Source organism: Cervus canadensis, chromosome 29 (genome assembly GCF_019320065.1).
Source record: "Cervus canadensis isolate Bull #8, Minnesota chromosome 29, ASM1932006v1, whole genome shotgun sequence".
NCBI lineage: Eukaryota > Metazoa > Chordata > Mammalia > Artiodactyla > Cervidae > Cervus > Cervus canadensis.
The window spans coordinates 24,855,216-24,879,578 of NC_057414.1; the positions used below are offsets into that span (position 1 = coordinate 24,855,216).

At 37.9% G+C, this 24,363-nt stretch overlaps 2 protein-coding genes across 2 annotated transcripts; one reads left to right on the plus strand and one right to left on the minus strand.

Annotated features, from left to right (window-relative positions):
* Nucleotides 1-693: 693 nt before the first annotated feature.
* On the minus strand, nucleotides 694-1,626 carry LOC122431387 (olfactory receptor 148-like). Its single transcript, XM_043452687.1, has one exon. The coding sequence runs from the start codon at nucleotides 1,624-1,626 to the stop codon at nucleotides 694-696; it is 933 nt and encodes a 310-aa protein (XP_043308622.1).
* Nucleotides 1,627-11,096: 9,470 nt separating this feature from the next.
* On the plus strand, nucleotides 11,097-12,005 carry LOC122431459 (olfactory receptor 10G9-like). The gene has a single exon (XM_043452789.1). It carries the CDS (start codon nucleotides 11,097-11,099, stop codon nucleotides 12,003-12,005), a length of 909 nt encoding a protein of 302 aa, XP_043308724.1.
* Nucleotides 12,006-24,363: the final 12,358 nt, after the last annotated feature.

Genomic DNA, 24,363 nt, shown 5'->3' on the forward strand with positions numbered 1-24,363 from the left:
TGGACTTCTTTCCTAGGATTAAGGTACTGAGGATAGTATTAGTTATGGAGTTACTGTTGGGACTCTATGGTTTACACACAATGATAGAAAGTCTTATTGGGTAAACAGAATTTAACACTGTAGAGAAAGGATTTTCTATTATCTGTTTATTCATTTAAAAGGAAGGGAAGTTTAGAGGAGAATGATACATGTATATGCACGGCTGAGTCCCTTTGCTGTTTACCTGAAACTGTCACACCATTTCTAACCGGCTATGCTCCAGTTAACAATACAAAATAAAAGTTAAAAAAAAAACAAAACAAAAAGGAAGAAATGGACGATCTTATTTGCAAAACAGAAATAGAGACACAGAGAATAGAAGTATGGCTATTGAGCCTGAAAGCAGGGGAATGAATTAGGAGATTGGGGCTGACATATATACACTATTGATACTATACATAAGGTAGATAACTAATGAGAATCTCCTGGGTAGCACAGGCAACTCGACTCAATGCTCTGTGGTGGCATAAATGGGAAGGAAATAAAAAGAAGGGATATATGGTTGGGTACGGCTGATTCACTTTACGGTGCAGAAGAAATTAACACATTGTAAAGCAACTATATTCCAATAAAAACTGTTTTAAAAAAGAAAAAGAAATAGAGAATGATGTTAAAAGACAAGAAGTTTCGAAAATCCTTTACAAAATTCACAATTTATTTCAGAGCAGTAAATACTACATTGTAGAAAACCATTTTTAGGGATCTTTTCACTTCCTTGTTCCTTAAGGAATAGATTAAAGAGTTCAGCATGGGTGAGACAGTATTATTTAATATTTGCACTGTGACACCTAGCAAGGGGTTGGGTGTGGGCTGCAGATAGACAATGATTACAGGTCCAAAGGCACAAAGAATGGCAGTGAGGTGGGCACTGCAGGTAGAGAAAGCTTTCTGCCTGCCCTCTGCTGAACGGATCCTCAAAATGGCAATCCCAATGCGTGTGTAGGAGACACAAACACACAACCAAAACATTAAAACCAGAAAGCCAACATTAGTGGAACTCACTCTCCGGGCCAGGGAGCTGTCAGCACAAGCCAGGGGTAAGACAGCAGGAATGTCACAGAAGAAGTGGTCCACCCGATTGGGGCCACAGTAGGGTAGCTGAAAGACAAAGGCTACCAGGACGGAGGCATGAAGATAACTTAGCAACCAGGCTGCCACGACCAAACCAACACAGACTCCAGGTCTCATGATGAGCATATACCTCAGTGGGTGACAGATGGCAACAAAACGATCATAAGCCATCACAGAATAGAGGCAGCCTTCCGTAGAACCCAGGAAATGATAGAAGAAGAGCTGAACAGCACATCCCTTGTAAGATATGGCTCGGCTCTGGCCAGAGAGATAGAATAGCATCTTGGGACAGGTGACAGAGGGGAACAGCATGTCCAAAATCGATAGGAGTCCCAAGAAGAAGTACATGGGAGTGTGAAGGGTCGAGGAGGAGACAATTGCTAGAAGGATGAGCAAATTTCCCAGCAGGGTCAAGGGGTAAATAAATGAGAAGATGACAAGGAGCACAGTCTCCAGTCCCTCTGTCTGAGGTATTCCCAGTAGGATGAACTCATTCAGCTCTGTGTGGTTCCTCATGTTCCTGGGAGGAAGGTCTAGGGGAGAAAAAAGAGCAGAAAGCATGACTGTGGAGGCTGACTGTGACAGACACAATACCTATACATTCATCACCATTCACTCTTAAAGGAAATCAACCCTGAATATTCATTGGAAGGACTGTTGCTAATCTGAAGGTCCAATTCTTTGGCACCTGAATGAAGAGCTGACTCCTTGGAAAAGACCCTGATGCTGGGAAAGATTGAAGGCAAAAGGATAACGGGGTGGGCAAAGTATGAGATCGTTAGATAGCATGACCAACTCAATAGGCTTGGATTTGAGCAAACTCTGGGAGTTAGTGGAAAATAGAGGAACCAAGAATGTTGCAGTCCATGCGATGGCAAAAGAGTCTGACAGGACTTAGCAACTGAACAACAACCACCACCATCTCTGTTTAAATATAAAGATGATGTTGAAAATGAGAATTAGAAATTCTGCCAAGAATATTGTGGGTCTACTAAGTGCTTCCCCAGTGACTCAGTGGTGTGGAATCTGCCTGCAGTTCAGGAGAAGTGAGTTCCATCCCTGGATTGAGGAGATCCCCTGAAGAAGGAAATGGCAACCCACTCACGTATTCTTGCCTGGGAATCCCATGGACAGAGGAGCCTAGAGGGCTACAGTCCATGGGGTCGCAAACAGTCAGACACGACAGAGCAGCTAAGCAACAACTTTATGGCAGCAGACAGCCCAGGGGTAGGCATAGTAGAGGCTCCTTTCCAATTTTCATCTTTTAAATATTTCTCATATCTTTTTCAACTTGTCTTAACTTTTCCAACACAGCGAGGTCTTCAAATCATAGATCAACCCATGAATTCTACCCTAACTAGTTCAAGCTCTATTTTTATTTTTACTTTACTTTTACATTGGTGATTACAATGAGAAGGAGAGGGTGAGAGTCAAATTATTGTTTTTTTAAATGAAGGATAAAATTTGGGCACTTACAAGGCAACATAACTGGCTGGTGCTATTGAGTTGAATGTTGCTTTTCTCTCCTTCTGCAGGAGAAGGAAGCCGCCCTGTCCTGCTGAATTCCCATCAGCTTTTGCAGTCTGCTGGTAGACCTCCAGAGTGCTCTTTTCTGATTACTTTCAAATAGAATGTCAAAAATCTCAGTGTGTTTTCTCTCTTATAGTAATTTCCTCTCTGACTCTAGGAACTGCAATGATGCCCAAACAAACTTTAGTAACCTTGGTCTTCCTTTGGGTACTAATCACAGAAGTCAGGGACCTTATTAAACCAGGGAGCTTAATTAATATAATTAGCCTTTAGTTAGCAATGAGACAGAAAGAGAGAGAGGAGGAAACTGATTAAACAGGAAATATTTTACGATAATCTTTACAAAATATACTTCAGTGGAATGATATTATAATTTAAAAATTCATTTGGCACATATATCACATATTTATAGGTACATTTATATATTTACTATTTTTCATGTGTATGTGTTGTTTTAATCAAACAATTGTTTTACTACTTGTGTCAATAAGATTGATTTATTGCAAGGACTAGTAACTGGGTTAGCTCAGAAAATTAATGAAATTGTTGAAAAACTAGGCTCATGGAAGGCTAGGAACTAGGGCAGCTCCTCAGCAGTAAGAACTTGTGGCACATCTTCAGGGCCCTGCTGTAAGTTGATTCAGCCTCAGCTGCCCATTGTTTCTGGGAACCTCAGCTCCAGATTCAAATCCAATTTCCTTGGCAGAATCACCTGCCCGCCTCTGTGGCCAGGATACAGGGTGCAATGGGATAGAGACTGAAAGTTATCCAAAGTGTAGGGGAGATAAAGGCCTGTTGTTAGGAGAGAAGTGGTAGGAAACACGCTGATAAGTCAAAAAAAACTTTTAGCTGGAACTTGAAGTGTGTGTCTTTTAGTACTTGATATCTGTTCAAATGTCTAAATGCCTAGAATACTCAATAAATATTTGAGGGGATAGATTTCAAAGTCATCATTGAACCCATTCATTAGCTTGCTTATTTATGTATACATGGATCCATTTATTTGCATAAATACTGAGTCCCAATCATATCAGGCAGGGCATTAATTATTTTCCAAGAGTCAGAAAGTTTAAGGAGGGCAGAGTGGTTAATTATAACCCCTCTGCTTAAAATTCTATCTGAAAGGAAAAGAGTACTTGACAGTCTTATTTAAACCCTTTAAAACTCTCATGAAGTCTTCTACAGATAAGGAAAGTTAGGATCCAAGAACTTTATTTGCCCAAAATCATGGAGTTCACTCCGAAGGAACTGGAATTTGTTCTCTTTAGAACTTTTGCCCCTAAAGTTTCTGATCATCAGATTTCAGGGTTTAAAGAGCATTGAGGTAGTTACATTATTCCAAGTATATCTAGAATTTCTATTTAAAAAGTAAACATTATTTTTGTTGCACATCTCACTAAGGCTAAAAAGATGTAAAAGTTGATAATTCTAGGACTTCCCTCATGAAGTGAAGTGAAGTGAGGTCTCTCAGTTGTGTCCAACTGTTTGCGACCCTGTGGGCTGTAGCCTACCAGGATCCTCCATCCATGGGATTCTCCAGGCAAGAACACTGGAGTGGGTTGCCATTTCCTTCTCCAGGGGATCCTTCTGACCCAGGGATCGTACCCAGGTCTCCTGCATTGCAAGCAGATGCTTTACCCTCTGAACCACCAGGGAAGCCTCTAGAAAAGATATAAAAGTTGATAGTTCTAGGGCTTCCCTAGTAGCTCAGTGGTAAAGAATCTGCCTGCCAATGCAGGAGACACAAGGTTGGATCCCTGGTCCACTGATTCCATGTGGGGTGAGGCAACCAAGCCGGTGCACCATAGCTACTGTGTCAGTGCTCTTGAGACCGGAGGTCACAACCACTGAGCCTGTGCATCACAGCTACTCAAGTCCGCATTCCCTAGAGCTCATGCTCTGCAACAAGGGAAGCCACCGTCTTGAGAAGCCTGATCACTGCAATTAGAGAGTAGCCCCTGCTAGCCATGATTAGAGAAAAGCTGGAGCAGCCATGAAGACCCAGCACAGCCAAATAAATCTATCAGTCACTCAGTCGGGTCCTACTCTTTGCAACCCCATGAACCGCAGCACGCCAGGCCTCCCTGTCCATCACCAACTCCCGGAGTTTACCGAAAATCAGGTCCATTGAGTCGGTGATGCCATCCAACCATCTCATCCTCTGTCGTCCCCTTCTCCTCCTGCCCTCAATGTATAAATACCCTAAATTATTAAAAAATATTGTAAAAAATGTTAATAATTCTACCATCCTATTTATCTTTGATTATCTTTAATACTTTGAAGCATGACGACCTACTTGAAAAACCTTTACAGGTTGTATAAATAAAAAAAGATGATAAACATGATTTTGATTAAGAAATAAACACCATTGAATTGATCTTGGTCTATAAAAGTGTTCAGAGTTAGGGTTAGGAAGGATAAATAAATAAAAAGTAGAAAAGACATGAAGTAACTTGTAGAAGTTTAATTGTTTACTTGTAAGTTTACTTGTAGAAGAAAAAGAAGGGATAACAACAGGAGGGGTGTTTGCAGGGTTTGAAGATAGGAATAAGAAATAATATGGGAATACTCTCATACATCTGGAGAAGAGAATGGAAATCCACTCCAGTATTCTTGCCTGAAGAATTCCATGGACAGAGGAGACTAGCAGGCTACAGTCCATGAGATTGAAGAGTCAGAAAAGACTGAGTAACTAACACTCATATGTCAGAGATATTGAAAGAAAAAAAAGCTGAGGTAAGATGTTTTGGTGTGTGTATGTTTATTTTCAAAATTTTGGCAAAACTGCTATATTGAGTAGAGCTGCATGAAGATTTGAGACGGAATCCCAATTCTATGCACAAACTGTAATTTACAGAAATCTACCCAATATCCCTAAGCCATGTTTCACCTTCTGTAAAGTAATCTCAGCATTGTTTGTAGATAAATGAGATATAACATGTAAAGCAACTGAATTGCACACTGTCTGGTAAGGAGTAAGGACACAAATGATAACTCCAGGCAGACCCCCTGAAGCCTACCTAAGACTGCATTTCTGACTCTTCTCTGCCCACAGCAAACTGAGGTATTCAACAATTTAACAGTAATTTGAGTGGGTTCAAGAGTAGATGAAGTTATAAGAAAAAGAAGAGAACTAGCAAACTCAAAAATCTCAGGATATGTGAGAACCAGAGAAGGAGGCTTCTTTTTACTTATTATTTTATATTGGATTATAGCTGATTAACAATGTTGTGCTAGTTTCAGTGAACAGCGAAGGGACTCAGCCACACATATACATGTATCCACTCTCCCCCAAATTCCCCTCCCATGCAGGCTACCACATCACTTTGAGCAGAGTTCCCTGTGCCATGCAGTAGATTATCCATTTTAAATAGAGCAGTGTGTACATGTCCATAACAAATGAGCCTCATTTTAAATAGTGGAAAAGCAATACAACGCTTAAATTTACCATCTTAACCATTTTCAGTACACAGTTCAATAGTGTTAACTATATTCATGCTATTGAGCAACCGAACTTTGCAACTTTTTCATATAGCAAAAGGAAACTCTATATCCTTTAACTTATATTCATCTATTTCCCCCTTCCCCAGCCCCTGGCAACCACAATTCTTCCTTCTTTTTCTATCATTTCACTACTCTAAAAACTTCATATAATTTGATTCCTACATTATTTGTCTTTTGTGACTTCTTAAATCACTTAACACAATCTCCTCAAGTTTCACCCATCTAGAAGCATCCATCTGTGTCAATTCCTTTCCCTTTTAAAGTGTGCATAATGTTCCATGTATGTATACATCACATTTTGACTATCCATTCATCATCAATGTACACTTGAATAGCTTCCACCTGCTACCTATTTTGAATAATGCTGCTGTTAACATTCTATAAATATGAACATTCAGGATCCTTTTAGGTGTATACTCAGAAGTAAAATTGCTGAATCATAGAGTAATTTTATTTTTAAATTTTTGGAAGAATCCCCATACTGTTTTTTCCATTGTGGATACACTATTTTAGAATTCCCACCAACAATGCATAATGGTTCCAGTTCCTCCACATTTCTTTTCTTTTTTCCTTTGGTTGTGAGGTGATATCTCATGGTGAATTTGATTTGAATTTCCCTAATGATTATTGATATTGACCATCTTTTTATATGCTTGTTGTGTTTTCTTTGTAGACTGTCCATATGAGACCTTTACCCTCTTTTTAATCAAGTTATTTCTTGTTTTTGATGTTTATGGAATAAGATTTTAAGAATTGGTGTGTGCATGTGGGTGTGTGCACTTGTGTTTTAAGTAAAATTTTATGCTATGTGCTATACTAAAGTTTTAAATACAGCAAAGATTTACACTGCTTTATTATTTTTTTTGCAATACCGGTCATTGCAACACAGATTTAGGAGCTGAGAAATATTGTTGGAGTTCGTTCAGATTCAACTTCCATATATCTTCAACTTTCATGAGAATATATATTTAAATTGTGTATATGGTTGCTCTCTATCCCAATTATTTCATTCATGTTTCTGTTTTCATGTAAATAAATATATAATTACATAATTTGAAAGGGTAAATTGTCTATATATTGAAAAGTAATGACATTACTTTGCTGACAAATGTCCATTTATTCAAAGCTATGGTTTTTCCGATAGTCATGTATGGATGTGAGAGTTGGGCCAGAAAGAAGGCTGAACGCTGAAGAATTGATGCTTTTGACCTGTGGTATTGGAGAAGACTCTTGAGAGTCCCTTGGACTTCAAGGAGATACAACCAGGTAATTCTAAAGGAAATCAACCCTGCATATTCATTGGAAGGTCTGATGCTGAACCTGGAGCTCCAATTCTTTGGTCACCTGATGTGAAGAGTTGACTCACTGGAAAAGACCCTGATGCTGGAAAAGACTGAAGGCAGGAGGAGGAGGGGATGACAGAGGATGAAATGGTTGGATGGCATCACCAACTCAATTGACATGAGTTTGAGCAAGTCCAGGAAATGGTGAAGAACAGGGAAACTTGACATGCTACAGGAATGGGGTCACAAAGAGTCCGACATGACTGAGCAACTGAACAACAACAACAAAAGGATTAAAAATATAAAGGCAGAAATCTCTGAAAAGAGAGAAAGTCTCTGAATCAGACCATCACCAATGGATGGTGAGAGATCAACCGTTCTTGACAAGGAAACTGCAGTCTGCTAAGCCCCAAAGGGAAGAAGCTTAATTAGCAAGCTGTTTATCTAGAAGTAAGTCTCAAATCATTCCCAGAGCAAAGAAGCCCCAGAACTTCTCCTTATGATGGCCCTGATCACCAGACAGTGCAAGAGTCATCAAAGAGACGATGAACTTCACCAGAGAATTATTCTTGTGGGGTTTAAAGCCCACATTTTTCACCTTGAATTTAAAGAAGAAATCAAAGAAAACAAAACCCAATACCATAAAACCAAATCATTCCCAGCACAAGGAATTTTTTAACCAAGAGTGTCATAGGTATTTAACTTGGAATTTAATTTTGGGCTAAGTAAAAAGTCTTATGGAATGATGGCCCATCAAATGCAAAGAAAGGCATTTGGGAAAAAAAGCTAATTATTTATCACAATATGGAACATTCTCATCCACGAGGATTCAAGAGCCAAAACAATATCTCTTGAGATATCAAAGCAATCTAAAGTTATATTATTTAAAATCAATGTTTCTCTAGCTTTTCCTCTAGTGGTTTTGTCTATGAGGGGAAAAAGAAGCACTTTACTCATCAAAGATGGACAGTTTCTTTAAATTTTGAATTTTACTTAATGGTCCAAATCCTAGTTGTAAGATTGGTAAGTAGCAAAATCTTAGTGTTTTTCATTGCTTGGAATTTTGGGGTGATTACAATGTGTTTATGGTCATAATTTTGTTTTACATCTTCAGCATAAGCAGATATTGCTTTTGTCATGGCTTATGGAACCACCTTTGTGTCATTTTATAAAAAAGACAATATGAAATTCCATAAAATTACAAGTCAATAAAGTTCTTCCTCCATGCACCATAGCTTTTCAACTCTACATTTTAAACAAAAGAAAAACTCCGATTTTATCACATGCTCCAGAATAGAAGTGTGTTGCTGATATGACTCTGTGGCATTTGCATCTTCAAAATTCAAGGAGAAATGTTCCTCTTCTCTTACAGGGGTCCAGGTGTCCAACCAAATTTCTCTTCATTTCATTCCTTTTCTCTTTGAATATGTAATTGTTCACTCAGATCACTCAAACAAAATAAAACAAAATAAAAATACTTACAGTATGAGTCCTGGAATAATAGAAATCCCCCCCCCCCAAAAAAAAAAATGATTTCAGGCTACCTATTATCCTTTACTTTTAAAAGCACATTTGTATTTGTTTTATAGCAAATATAAATATTCAGTCTTAGGACTCAATTCCCATAGATACAGTTTAGTTCTATTCATTACTATTTAAGTAGATTGAACCCTTCATGGCCATCTCTAAATACATTGTGAGATGATTTGATCACACATTTTTTTTTCATTTATTTTTATTAGTTGGAGGCTAATTACTTTACAATATTGTAGTGGTTTTTGCCATACATTGCATTGAATCAGCCATGGATTTACATGTGTTCCCCATCTTGATCCTCCCTCCCACCTCCCTACCCATCCCATCCCTCTGGGTCTTCCCAGTGCACCAGCCCTGAGCACTTGTCTCATGCATCCAACCTGGCTGGCGTTGATCCACTTTTTAAGGAAGATGATTAACTGCTTAAAATCCTGGAGGGAAAGGAGATAAAATAAAAATTTATAAATACAAATAAACATTGTATAAGAGGAGTTGAGGAAAGCAGTGATATTCTGACCACCAGTGCCTAAGTTTGGTGCCAGATTTCACTTAGAAACAAGAGACCATGGTCTAGGGTGGGATGGAGGAATCTGGCTGCAACTAATGCTGGACCAGTATTGGGCTCCTGACTTGACACATCTACGGCTGACCAGAGAGCTTTAGGAAGGCAGTTTTCTCTCCACAATCAAGGATGAAGGTCTCTTTGTGTGCTCAGTTGCTGCAGTCGTGTCTGACTCTTTGCGACCCCATGGACTGTAGCCCGCCAGGCTCCTCGGGCCATGGGATTCTCCAGCTAAGTATAATAAAGTGGGTTGCCATGTACTTCTCCAGGGGATCTTCCTGACCTAGAGATCAAGCCCCGCGTCTCTTGCATTTCAGGCAGATTCTTTACTGACTGAGCCACCGGGGAAATCTTTAGGATCTTTTTTTTTTTTTTTTACTGTATTTTTTTTTCATTTATTTTTATTAGTTGGAGGCTAATTACTTTACAATATTATAGTGGCTTTTGCCATACCTTGACATGAATCAGCCATGGATTTACATGTGTTCCCCATCCCATCCCTCTGGGTCTTCCCAGTGCACCAGCCCTGAGCACTTGTCTCATGCATCCAGCCTGGGCTGGTGATCTGTTTCACCCTTGATAGTATACTTGTTTCAATGCTGTTCTCTCAGAACATCCCACCCTCGCCTTCTCCCACTGAGTCCCAAAGTCTGTTCTCTTTTTATGTTTTGCATATTGGGTTATCGTTACCATCTTTTTAAATTCCATATATATGCATTAGTATACTGTATTGGTCTTTATCTTTCTGGCTTACTTCACTCTGTATAATGGGCTCCAGTTTCATCCATCTCATTAGAACTGATTCAAATGAAATCTTTTTAATGGCTGAGCAATATTCCATTGTGTATATGTACCATAGCTTCCTTATCCATTCATCTGCTGATGAGCATCTAGGTTGCTTCCATGTCCTGGCAATTATAAACAGTGCTGCGATGAACATTGGGGAGCACGTGTCTCTTTCAGATCTGGTTTCCTCGGTGTGTATGCCCAGGAGTGGGATTGCTGGGTCATATGGCAGCTTATATTTATTGTGGAAACCCTCTGATGATCAAAAGACAAAATCTGTATGTTTGGAAGTATGTGTGTATGTGGCATATATTTCTGTCTGTCTCTATGGTGTCTGTATAGGCATGTATGTTAGAGAAAAACAGAAAGTGAAAAAGAAAAAGAGAAAGAGAGAGAGGCTTTATTCTTAGAGTAGCTATCAACTCTGAAAAGTAGCTAGTTTGGGTATATCTTTCCTAATTCCACAGAAAAAACACTATAAAATTTACTCCTCTTTTCTATTTAGCTGATTTCATATAAATTTAGTCCTCTTTTTAATTTCGCTGTTTCTTTTCTATTGGGTGATTTAGGTTCTGCAATAGAGAAACAACCATTCCTCCTCAGAGCCCCATGATGAAGCAAACATGCTATCTGCTATCTTTGTAACAGATAAATTTATCCATTGTTTTCTCTATAAGCTAAGATGCAGTTGGTATATTTCATACTGAAATATGTTCTTATATGAAATATGTCAGTGTTGGATTTGCTGTCCTTCCTGTAGGAACAGAGTACCATACAGAGGAGACATGACAAATGCGAGCCTAGTGATGACGTTCGTCCTCTCGGGCCTTCCCCACCCACCAGAGCTGGACACGGTCCTCTTTGGAATCTTCCTGGTGATCTATGTCCTCACTGTGGTGGGAAATCTCATCATGCTAGTGATTATATCGAATCCCCACCTGCACACCCCCATGTACTACTTCCTGAGCAACCTGCCCTTCATTGACATGTGGTACTCCACGGTCACTATGCTGAAAATGCTGATGACCCTGGTGTCACCTGAAGGCAGTCCTATCTCCTTTTCCAGCTGCGTGGCCCAGTTCTACTCCTTTGACTTTCTGGGCAGCACCGAGTGCTTCCTCTACACCGTCATGTCCTATGACCACTTCCTGGCCATCAGTTACCCACTCAGGTACGCCAGCATGATGAGTGGGAGGACGTGTGCCATCATGGCCACAACCACATGGCTCAGTGGCTCTCTGCACTCTGCTGCCCAGACCACACCGACATTCCATTTGCCCTTCTGTGGACCCAACCAGATCCAGCATTACATCTGTGACGCACCGTCTATCCTCAAACTGGCCTGTGCAGATACGTCCACCGTGGAGATGGTGATCTTTGTCAACATTAGGTTGGTGGCCTTGGGCTGCTTTCTTCTTATTGTGCTGTCCTACGTGTCCATCGTCCGTTCCATCCTGAAGATCCGCACCTCGGCAGGGAGAGGGAGAGCCTTCCAGACCTGTGCCTCCCACTGCATTGTGGTTCTTTGTTTCTTTGTTCCCTATGCTTTCATTTACCTGAGACCAGGCTCCAAGGAGGCTATGGACAGGGTTGTGACTGTTTTCTACACTGTGCTGACGCCCCTTCTGAACCCTGTGGTCTACACCCTGAGGAACAAGGAAGTGAAGAAAGCTCTGTTGAAACTGAAAAAGTGAGTTAGTGTTTTCTCAAAGTAAATAATCAACACAGATCAGATATGACTAACTTTTATTTATAATTAAGTTAAACACCAACAAGAATTTATACTAAAAAAAGAAGAATTGATACTTTTAAGGGACATTTCAATTAATTCTTTAATGAAAACAGTAATTTTTTACTTTCTCTCCCTGTGCAGAGTTCCAGCTTAAGCAGCCTTTTAATGGCAATAATTTAAGGGATGTTCCCTGGAGAAGGAAATGGCCACCCACTCCAGTATTCTTGCCTGGAAAATCCCATGGGCAGGCTATAGTTCACAGGGTCACAAAGAGTTTGACACAACTGAAGCAACTTAGCACAGAGCACACATATATAGCACAAAGCACATTATAAACAATAGAAACACAGAAAGACCCAAATCTCTGCATTCGCAAAGGTCATCGTTGGGTAAGGGAGAAAAATAAATGCAGCATCAAACAAGGTACATTGAGGTAGGTGTCATGGGTGCCCAGGAACAGACTCATTAATTGTTTTAACTTGGAAATTCACTGGAAGACTCAAAATACTATAATAATATGTATGAAACAAAACCATGTTGAAAGTTATTTAGATTTTTAATGAAGACACAAAAGGTAAATAAAAGTCAGTGTCTTTTTTAATTGAAATTTTTCTTGGTATAACTGTAATATAAAGTTATAAGAACTAATACAGAGAGATCCCTTGTATACAGAGAGAAACTTTGCCCAGATTCCCCCAATGGTAATGATTAGCAGACTGCACCATAATATCACAACTAGTATTTGGACATTGATATAAACCACAGATTATTCAGATTTTCCCAGATTTATTTATGTGTGTGTATGTTAAGTTGTACACAGTTTTAATTCCTGTAGGTTTGTGTATCCACCACCACAGTCAATATATTGAACAGTTCCAAGACCATAAGGATCTCTTATATGATGATGTTTTAGCTGATGTGAATATTGACCACTCAATAAAGCCATCAAATATTATTATTTTGTTAAAAGAATTGGATAAAATAACTTTGAGAGTTTTTTTATTTACAGTTTTTTTGTGTTCTTTTTTTTTGCTTTTCTGAGTGAATCAATATTTATTCAATATATAAATATGTATTTAGTGGCTACTATGTGGTATGAACTGTGAGTACAAAGACTAAACAGACATAGACCTCAAGGAGCTTGTAGTCTTTGTAATTATATAAGAAGAATAGGGTGTTTAAGAAAGTCAGAAAAATCAGACTAATTATGAAGGAACATATATACAATACTAGGATGAAGGATTCTTATCTTTCAAAATTGGGAGAGTAATTTAAATACAGCCAATGTAACTGTCATATGACCACATTTATATTTAGAGATGTAATTAGTATGTGAAGAAAGATGGGAGGAAGGTAAGCCTTAAGGCAGAAAGATCAACTAAAGAGCTTTTTCAACTGCATATTAGGAAAGGAAAAAAAAACAACAACATGAAAACCCAGGTTCAGGCAGTGAAAGTGAAAGTCACTCAGTCGTGTCCAACTCCTTGCGACCCCATGGACTATATAGTCCATGGAATTTTCCAGGCCAGAATATTGGAGTGGGTAGCCTTTCCCTTCTCCTGGGGATCTTCCCAATCCAGGGATCGAACCCACATCTCCTGCATTGCGTGTGGATTCTTTACTTTCAGGCAGTAGTAGTAAGAATCAAGATGGTGCAATGGATGGTGAAGGGCCAACTTCACGAGAAGGTAAAGCTGCTAGAGAAGGTTAATACACTTTGGTAGTTATGATAAAACTCAATACACTGATAATGTGATAAGGGTAAGTTCTTAGGATAGAATGAAACATCTAACTCTGGAATTACTTGAATGAAATACCCGTGAAAGTTTCAGGCAAAATCACCTGGTTGATAGTGTAGCCTAGGAGACAAGGCAGGGAAAGCCTACAGATTTAGTAAGCAAGGGGACTAGCCACAACATTCTTTGGTTTCTGGTGGCTTTTTAAACATCCATTTCCTAAACCTGGAGAAGAAAACTTCTATTGGGCAGAATAAAGGGGCCAGATCAGTAAAGGAAAACCACTGCCTTTTATATGTTTCCAAAGTAAGTCCAAGAAGATTTACACAAATCTGCTATTGAAACTTACAGAATCATTTTTTACAATAACACGAAAAGACCTTTACAGAGACTGTAAATTTAAGGAGTCCCAGAGAAGGCGCTTATGAAAGTGGCTACTTCTCAGTGACATGGTCCTGGGAGCAAAGGATTCAAGGACCAAAGCTGTTGCTCTTCTAGTTTCTTCATGCCACTGAACTATTCCACCTCAGAGATGACATATAGACATCATCCATGGAATATTTGTAGGCGATTAAAAGGAAATGAGGAATTGAAAACATTCATTTGAATAACAAAGGGGCAGCTGGAGGATTTGGAGGTGAAAGTGCATATAGTTGTCATGGAAACATAAAACCCACATGTTTAAAAACATGTAAAACATAGTAATCAAGTTTGCACAACTGGCATGAAGTACTGACAAGTAGGTCAATGGAGCAGAATGTGAATCCACACCCACACATGTCACTCAGACAATGTTTAATCAAAATGCCAGAGCGTTTCAAAGGGGAAAGTATAGTGCTTTCAACAAATAAAGCAGAAAAACCATCAGTAAAAACCAAATTTTGAGTGTTACCTTACTTTTTATAAAAAAATTATTTTATTTATTTATTTTTGTAAGTTAATTTATTAATTTTAATTGGAGGCTAATTACTTTACAATATTGTAGTGGTTTTTGCCATACATTCACATGAATCATCCATGGGTGTACCTGTGTCCCCCATCCTGAACCCCTCTCCCACCTCCTTTCCCATCCCATCCATCAGGGTCATCCTAGTTCACCGGCTTTGAGTGCTCTGTCTCACGCATCGAACCTGGACTGGCAATCTATTTCACATATGGTAATAAACATGTTTCAATGCTCTTCTCTCAAATCATCCCACCCTCACCTTCTCCCACAGAGTCCAAAAGTCTGTTCTTTACATCCGTGTCTCTTTTGCTGTCTAGCATATAGGGTCATCGTTATCATCTTTCTAAATTCCATATATATGTGTTAATATACTATATTGGTGTTTTCCTTTCTGACTTAATTCACTCTGTATAATAGGCTCCAGTTTCATCCACCGCATTAGAACTGATTCAAATGAATTCTTTTTAATAGCTGAGTAATATTCCATTGTGTATATGTACCACAACTTTCTTATCCATTTGTCTGCCAATGGACATCGAGGTTGCTTCCACGTCCTAGCTATTGTAAACAGTGCTGTGATGAACATTGGGGTACACGTGTCTCTTTCAATTCTGGTTTCCTTGGTGTGTATGCCCAGCAGTGGGATTGCTGGGTTGTATTGCAGTTCTATTTCCAGTTTTTAAGGAATCTCCACACTGTTCTCCATAGTGGCTGTACTAGTTTGCATTCCCACCAAGAGTTTAAGAGGGTTCGCTTTTCTTCACACCCTCTTCAGCATTTATTGTTTATAGACTTTTTGATAGCAGTCATTCTGATTGGCATGAGATGGTACCTCATTGTGGTTTTGATTTGCATTTCTCTAATAATGAATGATGTTGAGCATCTTTTCATGTATTTGTTAGCTATCAGTATGTCTTCTTTGGTGAATTGTCTATTTAGTTCTTTGGCCCATTTTTTGATTGGGTCATTTATTTTTCTGGAATTGAGCTGCATGAGCTGCTTGTATATTTTTGAGAAGAATTCTTTGTCAGTTGCGTCATTTGCTATTATTTTCTCCCATTCTCGAGGCTGTCTTTTCACATTGTTTATAGTTTCCTTCACTGTGCAAAAGCTTTTGAGTTTAATTAGGTCCCATTTGTTTACTTTTGCTTTTATTTCCATTACTCTGGGAGGTGGGTCATAGAGGATCCTGCTGTGATTTATGTCAGAGTTTGTTTTGCCTATGTTCTCCTCTAGGAGTTTTATAGTTTCTGGTCTTACATTTAGATCTTTAATCCATTTTGAGTGAATTTTTGTGTATGGTGTTAGAAAGTGTTCTAGTTTCATTCTTTTACAAGTGGTTGACCAGTTTTCCCAGCACCACTTGTTAAAGAGATTGTCTTTTCTCCATTGTATATTCTTGCCTCCTTTGTCAAAGATAAGGTGTCCATAGGTGGTGGATTTATCTCTGGGCTTTCTATTTTGTTCCATTGATCTATATTTCTGTCTTTGTGCTAGTACCATACTGTCTTGATGACTGTGGCTTTGTAGTAGAGACTGAAGTCAGGCAGGTTGATTCCTTCAGTTCCATTCATTCTTCTTTCTCAAGATGGCTTTGGCTATTTGAGGTTTTTTTGTATTTTCATACAAATTGTGAAATTATTTGTTCTAGTTCTCTGAAAGATACCATTGCTAGCTTGATAGGGATTGCATTGAATCTGTAAATTGCTTTGGGCATTATACTCATTTTCACTGTATTGATTCTTCTGACCCATGAATGTGGTATATTTCTCCATCTATTTGTGTCCTTTTTGATTTCTTTCATCAGTGTTGTATAGTTTTCTATATATAGGTCTTTTGTTTCTTTAGGTAGATTTATTCCTAAGTATTTTATTCTTTTCATTGCAATGGTGAATGGAATTGATTTATTAATTTCTCTTTCTGTTTTCTTATTGTTAGTGTATAGGAATGCAAGGGATTTCTCTGTGTTAATTTTATATCCTGCAACTTTACTATATTCATTGATTAGCTCTAGTAATTTTCTGGTGGTGTCTTTAGGGTTTTCTATGTAGAGGATCATGTCATCTGCAAATAGTGAGAGTTTTACTTCTTTTCCAATCTGGATTCCTTTTTTCCTTTCTCTTCTCTGATTGCTGTGGCTAAAACTTCCAAAAGTATGTTGAATAGTAGTGGTGAGAGTGGGCACCCTTGTCTTGTTCCTGACTTTAGGGGAAATGCTTTCAATTTTTCACCATAGATGATAATGTTTGGTGTGGGTTTATCATATATGGCTTTTATTATGTTGAGGTATGTTCCTTCTATGCCTGCTTTCTGGAGGTTTTTTTTTTTTTTTTTAATCATTAATGGATGTTGAGTTTTGTCAAAGGCTTTCTCTGCATTTATTGAGATAATCATATGGTTTTTATCTTTCAATTTGTTAATGTGGTGTATCACATTGACTAATTTGCAGATATTAAAGAATCATTGCATCTCTGGGATAAAGCCCAGCCCATGATGTATGATCTTTTTAACATGTTGTTGGATTCTCTTTGCTAGAATTTTGTTGAGGATTTTTGCATCTATGTTCATCAGTGATATTGACCTATAGTTTTCTTTTTTGTGTGTCATCTTTGTCTGGTTTTGGTGTTAGGGTGATGGTGGCCTCAAAGAATGAGTTTTGCAGTTTACCTTCCTCTGCAATTTTCTGGAAGAGTTTGAGTAGAATAGGTTTTAGCTCTTCTCTAAATTTTTGGTAGAATTCACCTGTGAAGCCATCTGGTCCTGGGCTTTTATTTGTTGGAAGATTTTGATTACAGTTTTGATTTCCATGCTTGTGATGGGTCTGTTAAGATTTTCCATTTCTTCCTGGTTCAGTTTTGGAAGGTTATACTTTTCTAAGAATTCATCCATTTCTTCCAAGTTGTCCATTTTATTGGCATATAGTTGCTGAGAGCAGTCTCTAATGATCTTTTGTATTTCTGTGTTGTCTGTTGTGATTTCTCCATTTTCATTTCTAATTCTGTTGATTTGATTCTTCTCTCTTTTTTTCTTGATGAGTCTGGCTAATGGTTTGTCTATTTTATTTATCTTCTCAATTGGATTAGTGACCTAAATGTAAAAGCATTTCCATGGGGAATGTGAGAGAAAATTTTCATAAACATGGAGTTGGTGCAGATTTCTTAGAAAGGCCAGAAAAGCATGGGCCATAAATAAATTAAAAATTAGATTTACTTAAATTAAAAACTGTGTTCTTCAAATGATATTAATAAAAACATGGGTAGGTATGAGACACATTGGATGCAAATATTTGTAATAAATGTGTAAAGATATCTCACAAATCAATAATCAAAAGCAAACAATTCAATGAGAAATGGACAAAAGACTTGACTACACACTTCATAAAGGAAATAAGTGAATGGTCAAAGATGAAAAATGTGCAGCATCATTAATCAACAATAAAATGTAAAATTAAGCCATAATAAAGTGTTATCACACATATCCAGTTGGTTAAAGTTTTAAAAGTGACAACATCAAATATTAGTGAGGTTACAGAACAATTGGAAGTCATATATTACTGGTGGATATATAAAATGGTATAGCTGACTTGCAATTTGACTTATCACTTGACTTAGCCATTCTACTTTTTGACGTTTACCCAGGAATATTGAAAACAAACGCCCACAAATATTTGCAAATAAATGTACATAACATCTTCATTAATGATATACCCAATCTGGAAACAACACAAATGTTAAATTATAGGTGATAAATTGTGATGTATTTATAGAATAGACTACCCTTCAGTGAGAAATGAATTATTGTTATGTACAAATACACAGATGAATGAGGAAAAGGCAGATGAACAAAAGAAATGGGATTAAGATATGCAAACTATTATATATAACAAATAAGCCACAGGATATAATGTATAGCACAAACAATTGAAAAAAATTGTAATTTTTAAGGGCATATAATCTGTAAAAATACTTAATCAATATACTGTATAGCTGAAACTAATATGATACAATAAATCAACTATACTTCAATTAAAAATAAATGAGACACAAAAGTATATGTAACATATGATCCCATATATAGGAAACTCTAGGATAAATCTAATCTACACTGAGAGAAAGCAGTTGAGCTGAGTCTGAGTCTCAGGAGGTGGGAGATGACCTAGAAGGGACACAAGGTATTCCATACAGTGATGGAGAGGTTTTTTAATCCTGGTTTTGGTGGAAGTTAACATTTGTCATAACAGGTGAAACTGTGTACCCAAAATGGATGCATTTTAGTATATGCACATTACACCTCTCTAAAGTTGATTTTTAAAATCAGGCAAACAGAAAAGTCAAATTACAAATTAAAAATGAAAGAGGAAAACTATTTCTACACAGCCATGATGAAGTAGCCTCTATTAACAAGTATCAACAATATAAAATATAGCCCCTCAATATAGAAATTACCACAGGAAATTCTAAAATTGAATAAAATGATCCCAGATGGAAGTGCAAGAAGGAATAAATAGCACTGGAAAAGGTAAATATGTAGGTAGAAATAAAGGACTACTGATCATTAAAGTGGGCTTCCCTGGTGGTTTAGACAGTAAAGAATCTGCCTGCAATGCAGGAGACCTGGGTTCGATCCCTGGGTCGTGAAGATTCCCTGGATAAGGGAGTGTCAACCTGCTCCAGTATTCTTGCCTGGAGAATCCCATGGACAGAGACAAAATCTTGTGAAGTTTACAACACAGTTGGAAATAAAATAGTGGACAACAATATAAAAAATATAGAAAGCTGATACATGTACTTAAATGACTGTAAAGATCTTGGATTGTTTAGAATTTAGCATGGCCTCTAACAGTGATGTTTAGTTAATACACAGCAGATTGCCTATTATGACATTGTTCTTCTGAGTAGAGCTTTGGAGCTGTGAACACTTGTGAATGGCTTGTCATGCTTCACTAATAATTTCAAAACACCCTAATATCACATCATCAAACATGTGAATATACATCCAATGGACATCCTTTAGAGGAGTGATGGAAAGTCTTATATGTCTTGTCCATTAATGTTTCACTCCAGGAGAGTCCTTGTCATCTCTTTATATCTAATGATCTTAAATGCTATCATTAGGGAATCTGACCACTTCAAACTTGATTCTGCACAAATTTCAAACGTATTTTCAAAATTCTTTTTATGACTTTCCACTGCCTCTGCTGACTGTGCGTGAAATAGATGCATAGGGTGGTACTGAATCTGTTGTTTTGTTTTCCACTCACTAAGTTGTGTCCCACTCTTTGTGATCCCATGGACTGCAACATGCCAGGCTCCTCTATCCTCCACTATCTCCTTGAGATTTTTCAAATTCATATCTATTGAGTCTGTTATTCCAACCATTTCATACTCTTCCATCCCCTTCTTTTACTTCTTTTAATATCTTACTACAGACTATCTAATATTTCCACATCACCACCACAGAGACACAAAAGGAATTCATATTCTGGCCTTCTTGTGATTGGGAGGCAGGTCCTGGCCAATATGTATGCATGGTCTGGGCACTGAGGTTATCAGAGAATAAAAATGGAGGTGAAAAGTTTTGAATTTAGTCTCTTGTGTCCAAAATTTCTTCTCGTTAGAACTAAAAGACTCAAAATGCATTGTGACCTGGGCTGAAAAGCAGAATCTCTGAGAATTTGGGGGCAGACTCCAAAACACGTGAACTGAAATAATCTCTTTATTATTCACACATACTCAGTCGTATCCGACTCTTTGAGACCCTATGGACTATAGTCTGCCAGGCTCCTCTGTCCATGTGATTTCCCAGGCAAGAATACTGGAGTGGGTTGCCATTTTATCCTCCAGGGGATCTTCTCTACCCAGGGACTGAACCTGCGTCTCCTGCTTTGGCAAGTAGTTTCTTTACCACTGAGTCACCAGAGAAGTCCATATTATTTATGCTCACATGTTATTAATATGAACTACATGTTTGATTATTATCTGTGTATGTAGTTTTATTTATTTTCAGATTGTGACTCACTCAACTGCCTAACCTCTGTTAGATGCCATATGGTTTACAATTTCACCTGATGTATACTTTATGACATTCTAAAACTCACTTGTTTACTTATGTGTTTCAGGTATGTACGCTGGACTTCTGGAACATGAATACTGTCTTGATGTTCTGTTTTTCCTGTGCCTTAAATATCTTGTTGTTGTTCAGTTGCCCAGTCATGTCTGACTCTTTGTGACCCCATGAACAGCAGCACACAGGGCCTTAAATATAATAGTCATTTAATTAAAAATTTTAAAGGAATTATTGCATTGATTAACTGAGAATGCAGGATTGGATGGATGAACAGTATCAACATTAAGATTATTATAAAAGTCATCCTATTCCTTCCGGATTTAACCAGCTTCTTTCCATGCTAGCTACTTACATCTCATACTTTAACTATGTACTTCTATAATTTAAGATCCCTTTTGGCTACTAGTTAACTCAGAAGATATAACTTCAAGGAATCAATTAGACACATCATGCTATTACAAACAATGTTTTAAAATTTGGGGCTAGCAGGGGAATGATAGCATAATAATGAGTCTCCAAGGACAAGTTCAATACTCTATAGCTGTTACTGCAAGGAAAGACCCAAGAGAATACATGAATATATGACACAGGATGTTGAAAGTTTTTCTGTTTTCATCATTCCCCAACTGGAATGGAAACATCAACTCTGAATTATTTTATTAATTAAAAAAAATTGTTTTCCCTTTTGAAAACAGGCCTGATAATGTTTAGGGCATAGTAATTACATAAAGAAGTATTTACAAAATAAAGTTTTCCCAATTAATATTTGAAAATATGAAGAATTCAATATAGAAGTATTAAAATTATCCACTATGCTTCTTTATTTTGCAGAGATTTTTCACGCCATTTGAACTCTCTCATTTTTTTCTATTTATCTCTTCTCTTATCCCCTTTTCAATTGTATGAAGAAGTGTATGAGGAAGGATTATGGGCAGACACTGAGTTTCAGAGTAGCTTTATACTGGGATAATCATATCACATAAGAGACAAATGTTGAAGAAGAGGGGGAAATGTTTAGACATGTAAAATTTGATGCAATAGCTTTATCTCCTAATTGAAATATCTGAGAAACTAAAGTTATTAGGGACTTGAACAAGGAAAGCAGGAACAGCATGGAGATAAAGAGAAGGCCCCTGTTTAGGAGTGATACCTAATATTATGAGTGTGCATCAGAAGTTGGGTCCCTAAGAAAGTAAATAAATATATTGGGAAATAGAAATGGCCTATAGCAGAGAAAGCATCCTAAGGAAAGGAGGCAAACATTTATAAAGATGGATTATTACAGGATAAGACAATATTTTTCCTTGAGAAGTCCACAACTTAATGTGGAGCATGTAAACAAAGTGTGATGAAGCATTTAGAATCTAAATCAGGCAAAGGTAAGGTAGCTAAGGTGCTTTTCATAGTATATGGGGAGAAAAGTAGTTTATAAGAAATTGCATTTGATATATAAAATACAACTGTATAAAATGTTGTATAAAATACAACAAATACAAAATTATCTGCTGTGTGGTTTTCAATGATTATTGATGTTCATTGATATTGTCCTCCCCAAACACTTAAAAGTTTCCTCATATTTAGTGATAGCAATGTAGGGTAAAGTTTAACATCACGGGCTTTGGTGCAGGATATCTGGGGTTAAGCCTTGACCATGTTCCTTACTAACCCTGCATATTTGAGCAAGCGACCTAATCATCTTTAGTTTTCTTACCTTATATATCAACAGTACAAATCTCATAGGGTTCTTGTAATGATTAAATTATAAAGTGTCTAGTATATCCTAAGCTCAGTAATATTTATATTTTTGTCTTTGAATTGTTCTAGAATAATTTGGTGCAATGTAATTTTTGTTGATTTTATAATTATTAAGTTCCTTGAAAACTAGTAAATATGGCCATATAAAATTTATCGAAATAGTTAATCAGAATAATTACATTGTGAATAATGGTGATAATCATGACCATAATTTATTATCAGTGATTTAAAGAAAGTTACATTCATGCATCTACCAAATATTATATCAGTGGCTAGAGAGTCACTGAAATAAATTGTAGAAGAAAAGATTCTAAGAATCAGGCTATCTGGTGGTCGCATGTTTTAATTTTAAAACTTTAAGAACTTATTGTGACTTGGTATTGCTCAAGAACATTAATTCCACTAAATCATTTAATCCTCTGAACAGTATTGCTAGAGAAGGTCTTTAACAGATGAGAAATTGAGATACAGTCACATCTTCATCATTACACATGGAAGTCCACGAGTAAGGGCTGTGTACCTATGCACCCCCGCTCCAGTATCTTGCCTGGAAAATCCCATGGATGGAGGAACCTGGTGGGCTGCAGTCCATGGGGTCGCTAAGAGTTGGACACGACTGAGTGACTTCACTTTCATGCGTTGGAAAAGGAAATGGCAACCCACTCCAGTGTTCTTGCCTGGAGAATCCCAGGGACGGGGGAGCTTGGTGGGCTGCCGTCTATGGGGTCGCACAGAGTTGGACAGGACTGAAGTGACTTAGCAGCAGCAGCAGCTATGCACTTTTTTTTTTTTTTTAGGGTGTTTTGTCTTTCAGTTCAGTTCAGTTCAGCCGCTCAGTTGTGTCCGACTCTGCGATTCCATGAATTGCAGCACACCAGGCCTCCCTGTCCATCACCAACTCCCGGAGTTTACTCAAACTCATGCCCATCGAGTTGGTGATGCCATCCAGCCATCTCATCCTCCGTGCCATCTCATCCTCCGTCCTCCCCTTCTTCTCCTGCCCCCAATCCCTCCCAGCATCATGATCTTTTCCAATGAATCAACTCTTCACATCAGGTGGCCAAAGTACTGGAGTTTCAGCTTCAGCATCAGTCTTTCCAATGAACACCCAGGACTGATCTCCTTTAGGATGGACTGGTTGGATCTCCTTGAAGTCCAAGGGACTCTCAAGAGTCTTCTCCAACACCATACTTCAAAAGCATCAATTCTTCAGTGCTCAGCTTTCTTCACAGTCCAACTCTCACATCCATACATGACCACTGGAAAAACCATAGTCTTGACCAGACGGACCTTTGTTGGCAAAGTAATGTCTCTGCTTTTTAATATGCTCTCTAGGTTGGTCATAACTTTCCTTCCAAGGAGTAAGCGTCTTTTAATTTCACGGCTGCAGTCACCACCTGCAGTGATTTTGGAGCCCCCAAAAATAAAGTCTGACACTGTTTCCACAGTCTACCTGTCTATTTCCCATGAGGTGATGGGACCAGATGCCATGATCTTAGTTTTCTGTAATTAAGCTTTAAGCCAACTTTTTGACTCTCCTCTTCCACTTTCATCAAGAGGCTCTTTAGTTCATCTTCACTTTCTGGCATAAGTTTTGTCTTTACTAGGCTTTATTTTTCTAACTTGTAAAAGAAATATGTTGAAATCCCATTATACCAAATGACTTAATTATACTTTAATTATTCTACTTTCTAAATAGGAAGCACCCTTGGCTCCAGCTTGCAATGTACGGTGTCCCTGTCTCAGAGGAAGCTGAAGTTTGGTGAATCTAAGGAGCTCTCTGAGCAGCTTGACTGTCATCACCACCCATAGTGAAA